At 32.1% G+C, this 20379-nt stretch overlaps 2 protein-coding genes and 1 long non-coding RNA gene across 3 annotated transcripts; 2 read left to right on the top strand and 1 right to left on the bottom strand.

Moving 5' to 3' along the window:
- Positions 1 to 1956, top strand: LOC123898158 (LOB domain-containing protein 16-like). Its single transcript, XM_045949052.1, has 2 exons — positions 1 to 498; positions 1380 to 1956. Exons 1-2 carry the CDS (start codon positions 202 to 204, stop codon positions 1743 to 1745), a joined length of 663 nt encoding a protein of 220 aa, XP_045805008.1. The 5' UTR covers positions 1 to 201; the 3' UTR covers positions 1746 to 1956.
- A 12031-nt stretch (positions 1957 to 13987) lies between these two features.
- LOC123895784 (protein FAR1-RELATED SEQUENCE 5-like) lies at positions 13988 to 15380 on the top strand. The gene is made up of 3 exons (XM_045946269.1): positions 13988 to 14257; positions 14680 to 15345; positions 15377 to 15380. The coding sequence occupies exons 2-3, from the start codon at positions 14696 to 14698 to the stop codon at positions 15378 to 15380; spliced, it is 654 nt and encodes a 217-aa protein (XP_045802225.1). The 5' UTR covers positions 13988 to 14257; positions 14680 to 14695.
- Positions 15381 to 16640: 1260 nt separating this feature from the next.
- LOC123897794 lies at positions 16641 to 17541 on the bottom strand. The gene is made up of 2 exons (XR_006805121.1): positions 17237 to 17541; positions 16641 to 17132 (listed from the first exon to the last, which is right to left on the bottom strand). It is a non-coding gene; the product is annotated as an uncharacterized LOC123897794 (long non-coding RNA).
- Positions 17542 to 20379: the final 2838 nt, after the last annotated feature.

The following is a 20379-nucleotide window of genomic DNA, read 5'->3' on the forward strand; positions in this document are numbered from 1 at the left end:
CTTTCATGTTTTCTATAAGACCCTTTATACCTCTTATTCCCACTGTCCCACTTCCATCTCACTCACTTCTCAAATTTTAGTATTTAGAATTAGAACAACCTTTCACCATTTCCTAGTGTGTCCGTGTGCCTTCAAATCTTTATTCACTAATTTCTTTTCACACATAACATCAAAAAACAGAACACACTCAAACACACCCTTATGGCTTCAAATGGAACTAGCTCTGGAACTGGTTCTCCTTGTGGAGCATGCAAGTTCCTAAGAAGAAAATGTGCACCTGATTGCATTTTTGCACCTTACTTTTGCTCAGAACAAGGTCCTGCAAGATTTGCAGCTATTCATAAAGTGTTTGGTGCTAGCAATGTTTCTAAGTTGCTTTTGCATATACCAGCTCATGAACGTTGTGAAGCTGTTGTTACTATTGCTTATGAGGCTCAAGCTCGTATTAGAGACCCTGTTTATGGCTGTGTCTCACACATTTTTGCCTTACAACAACAGGTAAATATACCATATTACATGCCTATGTTTGTTTATGTTAATGAATAGAGGTTCATTCAACTTCCAACAATTAACACTTAGCACCGATACTTCAGATTGAAAGTGTTATCGGACACATGTATCATGTAGATGTAGTTACATTCAACAATTAACGTTTAGCACTTAACACAGATACTTCAAATTGAAAGTGTATCAGATATCTTATATATGTTATCGGATACATGTAGATGAGGTTACATTCAATTACATATATTTGCCAAAAAATTACTAAGTTCGACATGTTAGAGTCAAAATCGTATCCGGTGTCTTTAGTCGGTAATTCTTTCTTAGTACTAATTCACTGGAAATGGATTTCCTGCTGTTATAGCAGGACGCTGTAACAGCTAGGGACTGTCTGATCATAATCGTGTGGCTGAGATTGTTTTGAATAATTTTATAAATGAATTGTTCTGATCCGTCCGATCTGATGATGGATGGATGAGATGCAAAACAGCGTGAAAACTGTGTGATTCCCAACAGTAGGGAATCCAGATCCTTAATTCACCATAGTTTCTTTTTTTTTTTTACAAAAATTCACCAAAGTTTCTTTAAAACTTGCAATTTTTATTTTATTTTAATTATCATACCCCCTTTTATTTTTTTAATATAAATTAGAAATTTGGTACATGATTGAGGTCATTCAACCACACTACTCCTGTCTTTTTCTTTAAGCTCTTTGTTGCTTCAAGGGCCAGTCAAAGAATATTATTTATAGTCATTGGCCATATTAAATGTTCATTAGTCAATTACTTAATAAAAAGACAAATTTTCTAGTTATTACCTTAATGAATTCCATTGGACATTTTCTTCTCTTAAAATTTTAATTGTTTTTAATGATACAGGTAGCATGCTTGCAGGCACAATTGATTCAAGTGAAATCTCAGCTATCACAAAACATAGACAATAATCAATGGACATGGAATAATAATACTAATAATAATGTTGCTACTACACAACCAATGAATTATCCATTTTGTCCAACTTACATGAATCCTATATCTCCTCAAAGCTCACTAGAGTCATCAATTGATCATAGTAGCAGCATGAATGATGGAATTATGAGCATGCAAGATGTACAAAGTAGTAGAGAAGATTTCTCATTCCAAGCTTGTAATAATTCTAAGAAAAGAATGTCATATAACAATAATAATCATGACTTGGGAGAGTTGCAAGAGATTGCACTTAGGATGATGAGGAATTTTGACTAGTTTGGCATTAAGACTAGCTAGTAGCAATTGTTTTCTTCAAGGATTATGTTCCTTAATCTTTAAGAGATGTGCTATTTTCCAATAGTTGTATCACTTGTATATAATCAGAGTGCCTCACGCACGCATTCGACACGGTCACACAATTTGTACTATTGAATCAAGATTGAATAGTTCATGTTCTCACTTTGATAATTTGAGTAAAAAATTCAAAGTCAAAATGTAATTTTTTTTTAACTTCAATTCGTTTTTATTTTATTGGCAAAGATGTGATTGCGTGAATGCAGGAAATTTAAATCCAAAGTTCGATGCAATTACATCATACTAACCATTGAATCAGGATCAAATAGTTCATGTTTCTCGCTAAATTGAGTCAAAACTACAATGTTAAAATATAAATTGTTCAATTTTAATTTTCCCGCACAGATTGACAATTGTGTGAGTGCACGAAATCTATAGATCTCAACTTTGATGAGCCTAGCTAAACTAAGCATTAGGCTAGCTTTTCTGTTTGTGGATTTAGTCCAAATGAAATCAAATATTTATGCAATACTTATTTTACTCAAATGTAGAAAATAATGTGGTTTTTAAAATCTTAGCAATAATATAACATATATAGGAGCTATTAAACCAAAATTGCATAAAGTAAACCTATATAAAATAGTTGTTGTCATGAATTATTATGTATTTTTTGCCTGTCAAACTTCAATAATGATGATTTGTAACTTTGTTTGAATTATGAGTTGTCCTTCATCTTCTTACTTTTCATTGGGAGATCTTTTTTCTCCAACAAAACCACACGCTTAATTTAACTTTGTAAAGGACAATTTGAACTTTATGTTATATATTTAATAAAAGACAAGCACATACTTATCTATGCTGTCTTTGTACTACTTTTTGTGATAATCACATTCAATATTATGAGGTGTTAGGCATAGACATTGATATCAACAAATTATTAGTAATTTAGACACTCAACTTCAATTTAGTAGAAAAAATGTTCTAGGAAATCTTCAACACAGCACTAAATTGTGGTTTTAAAAAAAACAGAAGAACATAGGCTCTTTTGGAAGAAAGAAAAATAACGGAGGACTGATATGCTATAAATTTTTAAATTAGTTATAATGGATAAATTAGCTGATTCAATTTATAGTATTTCATAAAATAACGATTGAACTAACATATAAATATGAAATGACATGTAATAAATATGTTTGATTAATATTTAATTTTTTAAAGTAAAATGACAGAGAGGTAAAATTGAAAAACATATAAGCTATAAACTTTAAACTATAAACTAATTAATTAACTTATCAAAATAAGTTATAAGTTAGTAAAAATAAGTTATAATTAAGCTCGTGAAAAAAAAGTATAATCAAATAATTTTTTTTATCATATGAACAAGCTAGAGGAAAGAACAAAAAAAGATATGGGGATGGTTTTTTCATAGCATTTTATTCTACATGTCTTCGAGGGGATGGTTTTTTTTAATGTTGCAAAAAACAGGAAACGAGGAAGTGAAGTCAAAAGTGATAAAGATGCCCCGTTTTCAACATTTTCAGATCCAAATGCAATGTTCCCTTGGGTGCATTGATCAAACATCTTTCTAGATTTTATTTTTGTTTGACAATGCAACAACAGGGGCTTAGGGAGAGAGTAAGTATCCAATGGGCCCCACTTAATTTACACTTTGTGACAGAAGCGGAAAGGATCAGCGAACACTAATCATAAAACAAAATACAGTAGATACTTTTTCTGGAATCCACCCGAAAAATAAGTAATTTGGAATTCACCAACGAGAAGAAATTTTTTTATAATTTTATTGAATGAAAAACATGTCTTCAAGGTCACAATAGTTTAGCTTAAATAATAATAAAAAAAATAAAAATAACAAATATCCTAAAATATTGTGAAAGAAAATAACAAACCTACCTAAATAAAAATAACAAATCTACCTAAAATATAAAAATAATTAATCCAAATGAAATATAAAAATAAGAAATCTACCTAAAATGTAATAAAACTAAATGTAGCTAAAATAATAAATTACTAAAGAAACCCTCCTACATCACTTTGATACAAAAAATTTACCGTCGTTCAATGGTAACTATAAATTTTACCCAATAGTATTTAGGTAAGATGATGTTGATATCTTCTAGTTTAACTAATGTCCTGAGTTCGATTTCTGACTTGGATATTCAGCAGTGTTAAAACTTTTAGGGGGAGTTTGTCATCTATTTGGATCCCACAAGACTCGAGGAATTAGTCTCAGCAGTTGCACACAGAGAATGCCTAGTTTATGCAATTTTTTTTGGTAATATTACTTTTAATTTCATCTATCTAATTTTAACATGAATACCCTAATGATTTTGTATTCATACACATAGACAAAGTGTCTCCCGGATTGAATGCATAAGCTATAATCACTATTTTCATTTAACCCCTGGCCATTCCAAAATAGCATCAAGCAAAGACACTAATAATCTTATAAAACATTGCACAATATTGCTTTGATTTGTTGATAGAACCATTAAATTAAATAAATTTAGTGGGGGATGTAGACATATACACGCATGGTGGTGATCAAATAATAATTAAAGAGACAGAAACAGAGAAATTTGTACTATATTTAATCGATCGTGTCTTGCAAAGTGATGATAACCAAGTACCCAATTGTACTTTCAAGATTAACTTAATTAATTATTTTTAACCGTGAAAGTGTGAAACTAATTTATGATTTCGTTGAATATTATTGGTGAACTCCGAACTAATTTGATCGATGTAACAAAGTGTGTACGCGTGCTTGAGAATATGAGACGATGCATATTGTATGAAAAAAAAGGAAGGTCGGGTATTTCATAAGCGAAAAGACCCATATATTTAATATTTAAGATTTTTGGTAAAAATGTGGTGTTTAATTCTTTGCTCCTTTGATTATTGCGACCCTAAACGACCAATAAATCTTTAATTTCGACGAACTAAGGTTTTGGGAGAATTTAGGGTTTGGGCTATGAGTTTGGGAGTATTGTGCTTTAAAACATAACTTCCTTTGTTGTTTTGAACAACAAACGGCCAATAAACCTTTGAATTCTCTATATTGATATATTTGAAAACTAACAAATAATGCAAATATTTAAATTATAAACTAGTACAAGTATAGCCGGATAACCCCCACTTAACTATGTTTGTGTCTAAATAAATATATTTGTTACCCGGGATTAGCCAAAGGACTTCATTCAAAGTAGTATTAGTTTATTTAATCAAGTTCAAGTGATTAATGAGATTCACCAAAAGAATAAATTTCGAGAGAATTCAAGTTTGATTTTTTAGTGGAATAATTTCTTGACTAGATTTTACTTATCTCGCAATCGAACTCTGGACTACCAGGATTTCATTTTTCTAAGAACCAAAGAGTTAAAAAAAAAAATTAGTTTATTTGTATCGTGTTGGGAGGGATTGTATATAAGGTGGGACACACGTGCAATTCCAAATGAATGATTTAATTTGGATGCTACTTACGTGTTTTTTAGACAAAGGAGTTTTTGTCTTCTTCACACAAGTTATTCCAATTAAAAATTCTCAAAGTGAAGGACAAAAGAAACCAAAGTTTGGCAAGTCAAATGTTCCAAAGTTTTAGATACATTCAAATATTAATGTATCTAGATTATATTATTGTCTAGATATATTAATATTTTAATGTATTTAAAAAGTGAACTCCTTATATTAAAGATCGAAGGGAATATATATTTTTTATTACACAGTATTTTAAATTGATTGATTAGGATGAAGATTGTTAATTTTATTTATTTTTCTTAATGGTTGTTCTCTTTGGCTAATGCGGACTTGTTCAATTATGTATGTTTATAATATATTTTTTAGGAGTTTAATGACTGAAATTTTACCTTTTAAAATAAATTAAAGTGAGTGTACTGAGTTAAAATCTCGATCACTATATTACATATAATATCTCTGTCAATTGAATTATTCTCACGTGACTGTTTTACGATATTTTACTAAGTATATGTAACAACTGGATTTTATTATAATGCATTTATATAATTTCATTTTTGGTAGAAAACAAAAATGGTGAGGTTTAGGGACGGTGTTAGAGGGCCTGTGGGAGGTTGGTTTGAGGAGGGTATCTTAAAAAAAGGTGGGGGATGGGTTTGATACCTTGTTTTAGACTGATCCTTGGTTGGGAGGGAGTTCGTTGTGTGAGAGGTTTAGGCGCTTGTTTGACTTGTCAGAAAACAAATTAGGCTCGGTAGCTGAGGTGGCTTCTTTAGGGTGGGAGACAAGACGGGGGGGGGGGGGGGGGGGGGGGGGGTGGGTGTGGCGGAGACAGTTGTGGGCATGGGAGGAGGAGATTTTGGGGGAGTGTCAGGCCTTACTTCTTGATGTCTCTTTGCAGGCCCAATCTTCAGATAGGTGGCTCTGGCTGCATGATCCTGATCACAGTTATTTTGTCTGCGGCGCTACCAGCTTTTGACTTCTCAGGATTCGGTTACTTTGGATGCAGTCACGATCTTATATGGCACAAACAGGTTCCCTTGAAGGTTTCCATTTTCGCGTGGCGTTTATTGCAGGATAGGCTACCCACAAAAGCCAACCTGGTTACCCGAGACATCTTATCGTCTACAGCTCACTTTTGCATTTATGGATGTGGATGATTGAGTTGGCCCATCACTTATTCATTTCATGTAGTACTTTTGGTTCTCTTTGGGCATTGGTTCGCTCGTTGATCGACATTCCTATGGTGGACTCCGCTACTTTGTGTGATCATTTTGTCCAGTTCACTTCTTCAGCAGGTGGTTCTCGAGCACGCCGGTCTTTTCTACAGCTCATTTGGCTTGCTTGCGTTTGGGTTGTGTGGACGGAAAGAAATCATAGAATATTCAGAGGCTCAACAAGTACTTCTCATCAACTGTTGGATAAGATCAAGCTGTTTTCCTATATGTTGTTGAAGACGACGAGTGTGACTTTAGTCTCAAACTATCATAGCTGGTGGTCTAATCTTTTACTTTGTTTGGGCCTTTTATGATTTGTTTATGGTTTTTTCCTTGACTCTTTGTAAATATTTGTAGCCGACCTCGGTACACCTTGAGTTGGGGAGACTGTTTTGTTAATCATAAATGCTTTTTGTAACGAAACGAAAAACACGACACACATGGTATGGAATTTGGCTCAACAATGTAACCCCACAACCTCCTTGTTTTCCGCCAAATACACAACTTATAGCCAATCAAACTAAAACACCTTGCCATTCTTGATTTTCATTAAAAGATAATTCTTAGTAAATAGCAGTGTTATTTATTAATATATATCTCATTTTGCCTTGTTAAAAAAAAATCATTTTTGGTACAATGTACTTATTATTTGATTTTTTATTTATTTATCAAATTTGGTGATTTTTATGAATTAGTCAAAATTAGTAGTTTATGAGTTTTTATTGAACACCGCTAATTTTGATAGTTCTCAATAATGTTTCAAATAATTTTTTTTAACATGATATTGATATGAAGTTTTCACCGCCATTAGCAATGACTAATTTCTGTCGGGGAACCTGTGGGGCGCACAACATGAGTTCTCCCCTCCCAATCGAACCTCTGACCACATGCTTAAGGGGATCAAGACCCTTATCACTTGGACTAATTCATTGTTGGTATAAAATAATTTTTAATTTGTGAATTCTTTGCATTGATAATCTATATGATATAAAATTTCAATCCAACATTAAATTTGGTAAAAAAATTATTCGTTAATTGAACGAAATGTTACGTTGTGTAATTTGATCCCATATATATATTTTAGTACTTTTTTTTCTACACATGCAATATTTGGTTTACCACGTTAATTTTTTTTTGTTAATTTAATTCAACCACACAATTTCACAATTTGTAGCCTGGTCTAAGTTAATTTTTTTTTCTTTACGGAAACAAGCTTAATGCTTTTCATTCATAATGATAGTCTCAATATAAGGTGGTCAATAATTAAAAAGATGGTGACTACCGTATAAACGAGCAGCCTGAACTAATTCATTATGATCAACTAAATTTGGTACAGTACTGTTGTATGTGATTAATTATAGATTGTAACATTTTATATTTTATTCAATAATCAAAGATTAAATTATACCAATGTAATATCTTTATTTATAGAACACTAGTTTGTAAAAATTCCAAAAAAAAACTTAAGTAAACATTTTACACCGGATTGATCAATTTAAAGGTGTAAAAAGTCCTGAAAAATTTAAAGTTTAGTATATAAGGTTAGACTTCTTATAATAGTCCGGATTAGGGATGGAAAACAAAAAATTGTACCCCGCGGGTATCTGCAAATTAAATCCATTGCGAGCATGAGATGTGTAGCTTAATGGACAAAATAAAAGGATATTTCAATTATCTTTATTAAACGATTTTTATTTTTTTTTAAATTGAGAGTAGAATATATAAATATTATATGTTAATATTCTTTATGTCTTTAAAAGAAGCTAAAAACATTTTTTTTCAACAATTAGTTTTAGAAAGAAAAATATTCATTTTTAAATAACCGCGGGTACCTCAAAACTCGTGGATTACCTGCACACAGGCACTGATCTAGCCAGGGGCTTGAGCCCCTCCCTCGCTCTTGTTCATTAGCTTTTTTTTTTGGTGGACTGTTCATTAGCTTTTTATATACATAAGACTATGAATATTATGAATGAATATACACGGACAATAAATTGGTTTAAGTGAATAAGAATCTTATATCTCTTAAGTAAGTAGTCAGAGTTCGATCTATTTATGTTTTGTGTATGAAAAAATTTGGTTGGGATGAAAGAACTACATTGTGTACTCCAGAGGATTCTCAATATATAGAGATTAGTCACTGCTAAATAATGGTAAAAACTTCGTACCAATAACATTGTAACAAAAAAAAAAGTTAATTTCTTTCAAGAAAATATTAAAGCCACTAAAAATTAGAAAAAAATAGGGAAAACTTTGTATCAATAACCTAGTAACAAAAAAAAAATTAATATAGATTTTTCGGCCCCCCATTTCATATATTTCTGAATCCGTCCTTGCCTGCACATATATGGGACAGACACAAATATCACATTTATCCAACAGGAATGACACAAATATCATACGATCCTCCCCTATAGATATTCATTTACATCACTAGTCCGGATTAGTCAATACAAACAATTCAGTCCGAATTTTGTAATCTAGAAGGGTTAAAATTGAAAATTTGAGGGGTTTGAGAATGTGGGGAGAGGGTGGGAGAAGAAAATTTCATAATGGTATAATGTCAAAGAACTAGTAGATGGGCCGTTAAGAGCTCAAGGACGTACTGGCTTAGTGTAAACTTGGCCTAATTTTAAATTTGAAGTTAAATGGCAAAGTCAAGACAATAAAATAAATGAGAAAAGAGAGGGTTTTTTTTTTTGTTTAAAAAATGAGAACAGAGAGCATATTTTTAACAGGGGTAATAATTTTTTTATAATAATAAAAATTTATTTTCATTCATGGTAATTATGCTATATTTATTAATGATATAAGTAAAAAAATTATAAAAATAAAAAAAATCATTATATATGCAGAGGTCAAGGTTTAAACCCCGAACACTCTATTTATTTACCTTAGGGTGAAATTTCTATAAATTAAACTACTTAAAAAAAAAAACTTTGCATATCAAATCTAATAGAATCTAGCTAGTTTATAGTAAACATTTATATTTATCTTCTTTTATAAGGTAAAGTATGAATGCATATATAATTAAGCTTCTTGGATTAATCATTTCCTTGTTAAAATACGTTTTAAATGGTTCATAGTCGATAAGGTAGTTTATAGGTGAAAAACTATAGCTTACAACAGTGATTTGTTCTTATTTTTATCAAATATGTAATTTTTTTAATGGAGAATATACAAATAGAAATCAGAATAAAAAATACAAATAGTACTTGACAAAAAAATATACAAATAGCACAAGAAGCATTTAAGACCAAACAACAACACAAAAAAGCTAGCAAATTACAGCTATGGGAAATAACCAGAGAGCAAAAACACCATATTAAAATTTGATTTTTTTTTTAATCAAGATTGAAACAAACGCCGAGTTTTTTAAAAAATAAAATAAAAACAAACGATATATAATATTTACATGTAGAGAAGAAGAAAAAAAGCAAAAACACTAAAAGAGACTATTCTCTGATAAAAATTACATATAGAGCTGTCAAATGGGCCGGCCTGGTCTGGCCCGGCCCGGGGGGCCCGAACATTTAAAGGGCCTGGCCTGGCCCGGCCCGTTAACATTATGGCCCGCCCCGTTATGTCCGGCCCGATAAACAAAAGCCTACATGGCCCGATGGGCCGGCCCATTAATTTTATTTTATTTTTTAGCAGATTTTTTTTTGTTGACAAAAGCAGCATTTTTTTTAAAAAATGTATGAATGACACACAAATTAGTATCCATAAAATAAAATGGGTATCATGATTTTATGAGATAATAAATAATGCAAAATATCCACGCAAAAGTCAAGAGATAATAAATTCACAAAGTGCACCCTCGAAGCTAATAAATTTCAAGCTTACATCACAAACTAAACTTTTAACCTAACAATTTGAAATGCATAACGTAAATTATAAATTAAATAACTTCTCGGCCTGAGTCTCTTCTTGAACACTTGATTTTTCATACAATGGTATCTCCTCGACTTCTGGTATATCTGCAATTCATAATACACGATAACTTGATAAGTCAACAACTAAAAAGCAAATTGCAAATAAAATAAAAAGATTATTAATTAAACTTACCAGAAGGTCCGATTTCCTTAAAATCACGCAACCAATTACGTGTACAAATGAGAGCTTGCACAGTTTTTGGGAGTAAGCAATTCCTATACTTATTTAAGATACGGCCTCCGATACTAAAAGAAGATTCAGAAGCCACCGTTGTGATTGGGATGCTTAAAATGTCACACGCCATTATTGCAAGCTGAGGAAATCGAATACTATTTGACTTCCAATATTGAAGAATATCCACATCATCATCCAGAAGACACTTTTCATCCAAGTATATTTCAAGTTCAGACTTACCATCATTTGAGATCTGTTGTATCTTTTCTTGACGGTATTCCTAGAATTAGACATACGAAAAATATTTAAATTAAACTTAAATAGAATATAATCAGCCTCATTCATGAAGAAAAAAAATGCAAGAAGTACTAAGAAGGCAACACAACAATTATTTAACAACAACAGTAGAAATAAATACAACAGTAGAATTAACTCTTCTTTTTTTTTGGTACATGAGAATTAACTTATAGTAACTTTTATTTTGATTTTTCTAAGGGAAACATATTAACATATTAATGACACCAACACAACAATTATTTGATACATTTACTACTAATTAGACTTTAATTATAGAATTAACACATTTACTATTATTTAATTAGACAGTCATATAACCTTGTGTTGTTACAGCTGTCCATACATCAGAAGTTAGACAAACTCTACCTGAAATGGATGCTAACACACTCTTTAGCCTTTCCTTTTCACTTGAAAACACACTCATGCAATCGGTTTTTGCAGTGTTTCTATAAATGGGAACAAAATCAGGATTCAATATCTTGTTTGTAACCAAAACCGCATCATACTCGGCGTAGCTAAATGGAAGATCATGTCTTATGATGCTTCTAGCAAGTGAATCTCTGTAAGCCTTATTATCAAATTGCCACTTCTTCAATAATGTTTCTTCGTCATCCAACTTGAGTCCCTCATCATGATTGTCTGGAACTTTATGACAAGCAAAAATATGGCGCTTTAAGTGACCAGTGCCACCACCACATGTATACATACCATGACAACTATTACATGTACATTTTTCTCCCCCATCAACTTTACCGATCCTTGTAAAATGTTTCCAAACTGGAGATCGCCTTGCCCTTTTTTTCTTATTTTTTATTTCAACAGAGTCTCCCTCAATAACATTTTTCGTATTAGCAACTAGAGGAGATTCTAACATTACCAAATCATCTTCGTCAATAGCTTGGAAAGTTGTATCAAAATCATCCATGACTACATTACAAACACAATAAAAATAAATTGATCATTAAGATTATTATATTATAAAAGGTAAGAACGAGAAGTACTTATAAGTTATACACAAGAAAGAAACAACAGGTTCATTAGAATCCATGCTCTTGAGATTTGAATTTTATCGGTTCGTCTTAGAGTCCACTTTATTCGTTACATCCAAAGATTAACAGTTTTACTTTGAATACATGACTTAGCTAGCTTAGGTATCTTTTTGGCAAGAGTCACATTTGACTTTTTAAAGGATTAGGCTTGACTATACTTGCTTAACTTCATACATGCCACTAACATATAGTTACACATCCCAAGTTCGTTTTGCATCATCAATTTAAAAGTAAAAAAGCACAAATTATAAATCAACACATGACAATTGATATGCATGAAAGGTTCAATTCAAATGTTGCTATTTGTAAAATTAATTAAAACATGTTCTTAGCTAGCTATAATATATAGTCAAAAGGATTCATGATTTTTACAGTTATTACCGTTAGCTCAGTTTTCTAAGATCAAAAGGGTGTACTTTTAATATTATTACCGAGAAAATTAGCAAATTGTGTTACTTAGATTCTGAAATCAACATTATTTATTTGCTCTTAACTTAAAATTAATTTACTACTTTTTATAAAATATTGCTCTTTGGTTGTCTCTACGGACAATCGGCTATGTTATTCTCTATTAATTTACTATTTTTTAACCATGAGTCCATGATTGAAACTACCTAAAGAGTATCCAATATATCCACACATAAAATATTACTTTTGATACCATCCAAACCGAAAAAGAATTTAAAGATCATACAACAACTAAAAAATCCTTCAAATTGGGAATGTAAGGAATCAACAACAAAAAAATAAAGAGAAGGATGAAATTTACCTTCAAGTCTTCAACAATGGAAACAATCCTTCAATTGAGATTTATGATTTAACAATGGAGGATTAGACTAGTTCAAAAAAATAATGGAGGATTCGTTTGAGTTTAGTCAAAATTTTATGATAAACTATAACTTGAATTGACTCTAAATATGTTTGCCTTTAAATAAGCTTACAATAGAAAAATAAATTTAAAAAAGATAAAAACTAACTTATTTTAAATTTAAAAGATAATTATCCTACTAATAACAAACTTAAGGGGTCAAAATATCTTTTTTTTGTTTCTTCTTAAAAAAAAAATATCTTTTTGTTTCAAAATCAAAATTTCAGTTTGTTTTTTTTTTAACATTTTTTTTAAAATTCTTTAAGGGGCCGGCCCAAAAGCCCGTGGGCCGGCCCATGAAAAAACCTGGTCCGATAAGGCCCGGCCCGCTATTTATGAAGCCCGGTCTGTGAAAATATATAGGCCTAATGGGCCGGCCCGGTAGCCCGACCCATTTTGACAGCCCTAATTACATAACAAGCATCCTCAAAAAGAGGCCTAGCAAGAGTTCATGAAACGATATATAATATAAAATGACATACTACAATAGTAATTTTTTTTTTATTTTCTTGAAAAGCAAACATAGAATATTGGTTAAAGCTAATATAAGGGTACTCAATGTTGAATATGTTGTTTGTGTTGTCGGAGTTTGTTTGAAGTCCCACATTGCTTAGGTTCCCGCGATGTGAAGTGTATAAATATGTGAGGGCAACCTCACTCTTTGAGCCATCTTTTGGGGATGAGATCCAAGCATATTTAACATGGTATCAAAGTCGAGTTAAAGACTGCAATGTAGACATTTGACCAAGGACCACGCTAGGCGTGAGAGTGAATGAATATGTTCGTTGTTGTGTTGGAAGACCCACATTGCTTAGGTTCATGGGCGGTTAAGTGTATAAATATGTGAGGGCAACCCCACCATTTGAGCTAGCTTTTGGTGTTGAGATCCGAGCATATTTAACATGGTATCAGAGCCGGGTTAATGACTGCAATGTGGGCATCTGACCCAGGACCACGCTATGCGTGAGGGTGAGTGTTGAATTTGTGTTGTTGGAGTTTGTTTGAAGTTCCACATTGCTTAGGTTCCCGCGATGTGAAATGTATCAATATGTGAGGGCAGCCTCACTATTTGAGCTAGCTTTTGGGGATGAGATCCAAACATATTTAACACTCGAATCCAACATATATATATATATATATATATATATATATATATATATATGAGGATGTATATTATGAGAATGGTAAAGTTATATGAGAATATGAGAATGATTTATGACCATTAGATTTTAATGAAGGAGTAGGATTAGAACATCATTTAAGTGAGTCATGTGACATTGTCATGTGCCATTTTCATTATCATTGAACTCTTTCTCTCTCTTCCACTCTCTGCCGCCAATTCTTCTTCTCCTTGTCTATTTGTCTTCTATCAGTGACTTCTACCAAAATTTCTCGTCACCATATTCACAGTTCCGGCGGCCACCGACCTTTGTTTACTTCCTCAAACTGTTAGATTGTTCCTCGGTATGTTATTAGCTTTTCTTTTCATATTTTAATTTTTACTAAATCATGACCTTAATTTTTTTTTACGGTATCATGACCTTGTTTTATGGTATACTCTATTTTGTTGAGCGATTTCTCCCATAAATAATTGATAATATCAAATTTCAGACCTGGATTTGATCTTTAAAAATAAATAAATTGTTTACGGTGTCAATATACATAGTAGCTTATATATACTGTAACTTCTCAGGAACATGTTTTTAAATGATAGTAATTGTATACATGTGTTTATCTTGCACGAAAAAGCAATCATGTAGGGGTGGATCCTAAATGGATTAGGAGTAAGAACATATTTATTTTTCTCTACATGTTTATTCTCATACAAGTTTTGTATTGTTTAGGGTTTTTTAGGAACAATTTTTATTTGCTGTGTTTATTTTTAGGAACAATTTTTATGAGATGGATTCAGCCTCGCCGTCAAAAGAATTCGATGATCTAGAAAATGATACGTCGGAGGAATGGATTCCTCCGTGCGGTAATGAACTCAAACCTGTGATTGGCAAGGTATTTGATACTTTAACAGAAGGAGTTGATTTTTATAAAAATTATGCACATGCTGTTGGTTTTAGTGTGCGTAGTTCATCTGAAATTAAAGAAAAAGATGGTGTCAATGTCAGATGGAAGTATTTGGTTTGCTCAAAAGAGGGTTTTAAAGAGGAAAAAAAGATTGACACTCCTGAATTGCTTGTTACCGAAAATAATTTGTCTAAAAGTAGAAAAAGAAAATTAACACGGCAGGGATGTAAAGCAAAAATTGTTTTCAAGAGAACTGATGAGGGTAAATATGAAGTCTCAAAATTTGATGAAGGTCATTCACATGGACTAGTCACACCTACAAAGAAACAATTCTTAAGGTCAGCAAGGAGTGTAAACGATGTTCATAAGAACCTATGGCTTTCCTGCGAAAGATCTAATGTGGGGACTTCTAAAAGTTTTAAAATAATGAAGGATCAGGTTGGGAGTTATGAAAATATAGGATGTACACAAAGAGATTTGCAAAACTATTCAAGACATTTGAAAGAATTGATCAAAGACTCTGATGCTGATATGTTTATTGAAAATTTTAGAAGAAAACATGAGATGAACCATTCATTACATTGTAAATAGGTGGACGAAGTTGGCAACAAGTAGACCGGTTTTTGATTGTGATGGAAATGTTTTGGAGGCATGTTCTAAATTTGAAAGTGAAAGGACATTAGTTTCAAAAGCATGGGCACAATTGTTTAAATGCATGCATATGGCTGGTACAAATAAAGAGAAATTGCTCCTCATTTACAATGAGGGTTGTAGTATTGAACAAAAAATGTCTAAAATGAAGAGTGACGTTGTATCAAGACCTTTAGATGAAGTGGAAGCTCTTATCGGTGTCAATGTACCTGAAAAAATTGAAGTTCTTCCACCTAAACCTTCACATACCAAAGGTAGTGGAAAACGCATTAAAGGGGGGAAAGAGAAGGCAATGGAACATGCACAAAGGAGTCTGAGACAGTGTCAAACTTGTAAGAAATATGCAACCCATGATAGTCGCAATTGTCCCACAAAATCATCTTCATAGCTTTTGGTAAGAACTAGACTTTGTGTACTTAATCACATACTTATTATAAAAATACAGTTAATCTCATATTTATTAAATTTGTGTTCATATGCAGGGAATTATTTTTAGCATTGGAGACATCATCTTTCTGCTACTACTTGGAATGCAATTAGTTGCTTTGAGATATTCATTGATTTAGTCTTTAAATTGTAGTACATTGGAGACATATCTTTCTATTTTGTAACATTGTGTTAACATTGGAGACATATCTTATGTTTTATAATATTGTGGTACACTGATATCTTAAGAGACATATCTTATGTTTTATAATATTTAATCTCTAATATTGTGTTAACATTGGAGACATATCTTATGTTTTATAATATTTAGTCTTAGAAAGATATGTCTATCGATGTGCTTAAATATCATTGTTACATACCTAGCAACTTCCAAAAGACATAACTTACCTCAAAGCACTATTTATTAGAAAATAATTCTGGATGAGAAAGTATTAACTCGGACAGAAACAGACTTGATGGCCATATTGAGCATCTGCATAACCAAACAAAAACCAACTTTCAGAAGGTAATGTGAGCTTTACAAGTATAGCTACACACACATGGCATTTTGCATATTTAGGCAATGAATTCATTCAATATAAGATGTATTCCTCAGAAGCTAGAGTACAGATTTTTATTTAGTCTAGTGACCGCTGCATGCATGTTCCACTCAAAAACACCATTCAAACATGATTTAAAGATAGAAACAATCACAACGTACTATACTATACACAAACAAACAAGCGCTACATATTGAGACAATTCAATCAAACTTCTTCATTTAATATAAGATGATAATTACAATTTGTACAAAGATAGAGCTAACTCTCATTTACAATGTGAATCACTCTACAAATAGAGCTAACCCCCATTTACCCATTTACAATGTGAATCACTCTACAAATAGAGCTAACCCCCATTTACAATCTACATCTTCGACATAATCAAGGCGGTGCCAAGTTCTTTCATCTACAATGTGTAAGCATAGTGAATACAAACTAAGCACTAGTGAGCTTTGTCACAAATCGCAACTACATTAAACTAAGCATCAATTTCAGTTAGTCTTTGACAGAATTTCACGCTAGTCTTCGACACTAGTACCAATTTCATTTAACTGGTCTTCGACAGCGGTGCCTAGTTCATTTGCCAATTTCAGCTAACTGGTCTAGAAAATAACTCAGGCATCCGAAAATCAGCAGCAGTACCTAGTTCATTTGCACTTAAGCTCCTGCTACACCAGTACCTAAAGAACAAATTGTTTCAAACAAGCATTTTATCAAACATCTGGAGTGCATTAAAAAAAACAATTTGCTTCTATGTGAGTTGTAAGGTTAAAATGTTAAATACCAGAAAATCAAAGTATAAGGGACACAAAGATTTAAAAAACCCAATTTATACTGAAAATCAAAGTCCAAGAAGGATACAAAACAAGAATAAATCAAAAAGAAGAGAAGCAGAAAAACACTTTGAGGAAGAGAGAGAAGAGATCGCTGGATTTGATGGTGGGAAAGGGAACAATTTTCCATGGTTTGTTGAGAAGTTCACGAACTGATTCTACGGAAGAAGAAGACATTTGAAAAATGATGATGATATTAAAGGATCAAGGTTTATAGGTTTAGAAATTGTTGAGTTGAGAAGAGAAAGAGAGAAATTTTGAGTTGAGAAAGAGAGATCGAGAGAAATTTGATGAAGGAAGGAAGAGAGAGAGTGTGAGAGAAGCTGATTTGTGAGAAAAGAGAGTCACGTGATTGACTTACCATAGTTTTTTAATCCTACTCTTTCATTAAAATCTAATGGTCATAAATCATTCTCATATTCTCATATAACTTTATCATTCTCATAATATACATCCTCTATATATATATATATATATATAGGGGTTTTCTAACTTAGACCCTAGTTAGGTCTAAGTTAGCAAGGTGCACCTTTTGAGTTGGACCAAAATACCCATTCTTTTAATTTTTGAAAGAATAGAGCAACAGGGGCATTTCTGTAATTTTACATAAAAAAAAAAAATAACAACACGCGCCCCACCTTCTTAAACAATTAATAGACGTCGATCCAGTGTCGCGCGCGTACGGAAGGACCATGGTTACAGACCGTTGATTTCCATCAGACAGCCAAGATGTGATCTCATTAAGACTGTCTGATCAATCAGACAGCCCAGATCATCCTGATCTATCAGATCATCTTGTCTGCGCCACACTAGATTATATGCTGGAGAGAGAAAATTTTGCTTTTGAAAAAGTCAGCCACGTGTCAGCATATGAATGGGTCTGCGTGATTTTTTTCATTTTATACTTTAAACTCGATTATTTCGTCGTAAATTAATTTTTTATTTTTTATTTTTTATACCAAAATTCATAATTTTTTTTTCTCTACAAATAGAGACTTGGTTCGTTTGATTTGGACACCGAAAAAAAAACGTAATTTTTCACTACTTTAAACTCGATTATTTCGTCGTAAATTAATTTTTTATTTTTTATTTTTTATACCAAAATTCATAATTTTTTTTTTCCTACAAATAGAGACTTGGTCCGTTTGATTTGGACACCGAAATCCTTCTGAAACCATTTAGCTTGTAGAATGGTTTCAGAGAGTTGTAATCTGAAACCATTTTGCTGGTAAAATGGTTTCAGAAGCAAATAACTAATAATCAACTTACTGAAACCATTTTACCAGCAAAATGGTTTCAGATTACAACTCTCTGAAACCATTCTACCAGATAAATGGTTTCAGAAGCAAACACAATTAATAAATTACTCACTGAAACCATTTTGCTGGTAGAATGGTTTCAGTAAGTTGATTATTAGTTATTTGCTTCTGAAACCATTTAGCTTGTAGAATGGTTGCACATAGTTGTATTCTGAAACCATTTTACTGGTAGAATGGTTTCAGTGAGTAATTTATTAATTGTGTTTGCTTCTGAAACCATTTATCTGGTAGAATGGTTTCAGAGAGTTGTAATCTGAAACCATTTTGCTGGTAAAATGGTTTCAGTAAGTTGATTATTAGTTATTTGCTTCTGAAACCATTTAGCTTGTAGAATGGTTTCAGAGATTTGTACTCTGAAACCATTTTTCTGGTAGAATGGTTTCAGTGAGTTGATGTAAGGTAGTGAAAAATGAGATTAAGGTAGTGAAAAATTGGGTTTTTTTTTTCTGTGTCCAAATCAAACGAACCAAGTCTCTATTTGTAGAGAAAAAAAAATTATGAATTTTGGTATAAAAAATAAAAAATAAAAAATTAATTTACGACGAAATAATCGAGTTTAAAGTAGTGAAAAATTGCGTTTTTTTTTCGGTGTCCAAATCAAACAAACCAAGTCTCTATTTGTAGAGAAAAAAAAATTATGAATTTTGGTATAAAAATTAAAAAATAAAAAATTAATTTACGACGAAATAATCGAGTTTAAAGTATAAAATGAAAAAAATCACGCAGACCCAATAATAGCGTGACACGTGGCTGCCTTTTTCAAAAGCAAAGTTTCTCTCTCCTCCCATCCTGTCCACCACGCGCACCTGTCGGCGCGTGTCATGCACGCGCGTGATTTTTGTCCTGTAATCGCGTGACACGTGTCCTGGGGGGGAAAAAGAAGTGGGGGCGCGTGTACTGTTGCATAAAATTACAGAAATGCCCCTGTTGCTCTATTCTTCCAAAAAATTAAAAAATGGGTATTTTTGTCCAACTCAAAAGGTGCACCTTGCTAATTTAGACCCAACTGGGTCTAAGTTAGCAGCCCCCATATATATATATATATATATATATATATATAGAGGAGGGTTATATTGACTCCAAGAGTAACTCTCTAGAGTTACTCCAAATCAAAGCCATCCATTTTATTTAATCTAACCGTCCTAATTGATCATTAATTTTTCTTGCGTACGGGTGTTTTACTTGATACTTTCCTGTCTCACTTTCTATCATCATATTCGTCAATGAGAAGAACGAGAAAAATCTGCATCAATCATCCACAAATTGATTCAATTCTTACGTTATTTCAATTTTTTATTGAAAAGTGATTTTTTAGAGATCTTTGTTTTCAAATGTATATCACTTGGTTTCTCTACAAATTATAAATTGCATTATCTGCTTCCCCCGTTACCAATCACCTCACCTCTTCAATGGCCTTTTTTTGGGGTTAATGAATAAAACCTAAGAATTCCATCCAAAGAGTAGAAGAACGAACATAGATATCTAAAATAATTAAGAATGAAAAATCAATTGCACCGAAAAGAGGATCATCATTGGAATTTTATAGAATCAAAATTTTGTGGGTTAATCAACAAAAAAAAAAGATAGATTTTTTTAGGGATTTCACAAAAGTCTATTGTGATTTGTGTTCTAACAAAAGAAATATATGCATTTCGTTTATCTTTACCGTGAATTAAAAGGGATATATGTTCTTTTGTAAAACAAAACGGAGATATATGTTAGAAGGAAGAAGAAGAAGACCAGTACAGTGTTTTTGTTCTACATCAATTACAAGG

This window comes from Trifolium pratense, linkage group LG7, assembly GCF_020283565.1.
Source record: "Trifolium pratense cultivar HEN17-A07 linkage group LG7, ARS_RC_1.1, whole genome shotgun sequence".
NCBI lineage: Eukaryota > Viridiplantae > Streptophyta > Magnoliopsida > Fabales > Fabaceae > Trifolium > Trifolium pratense.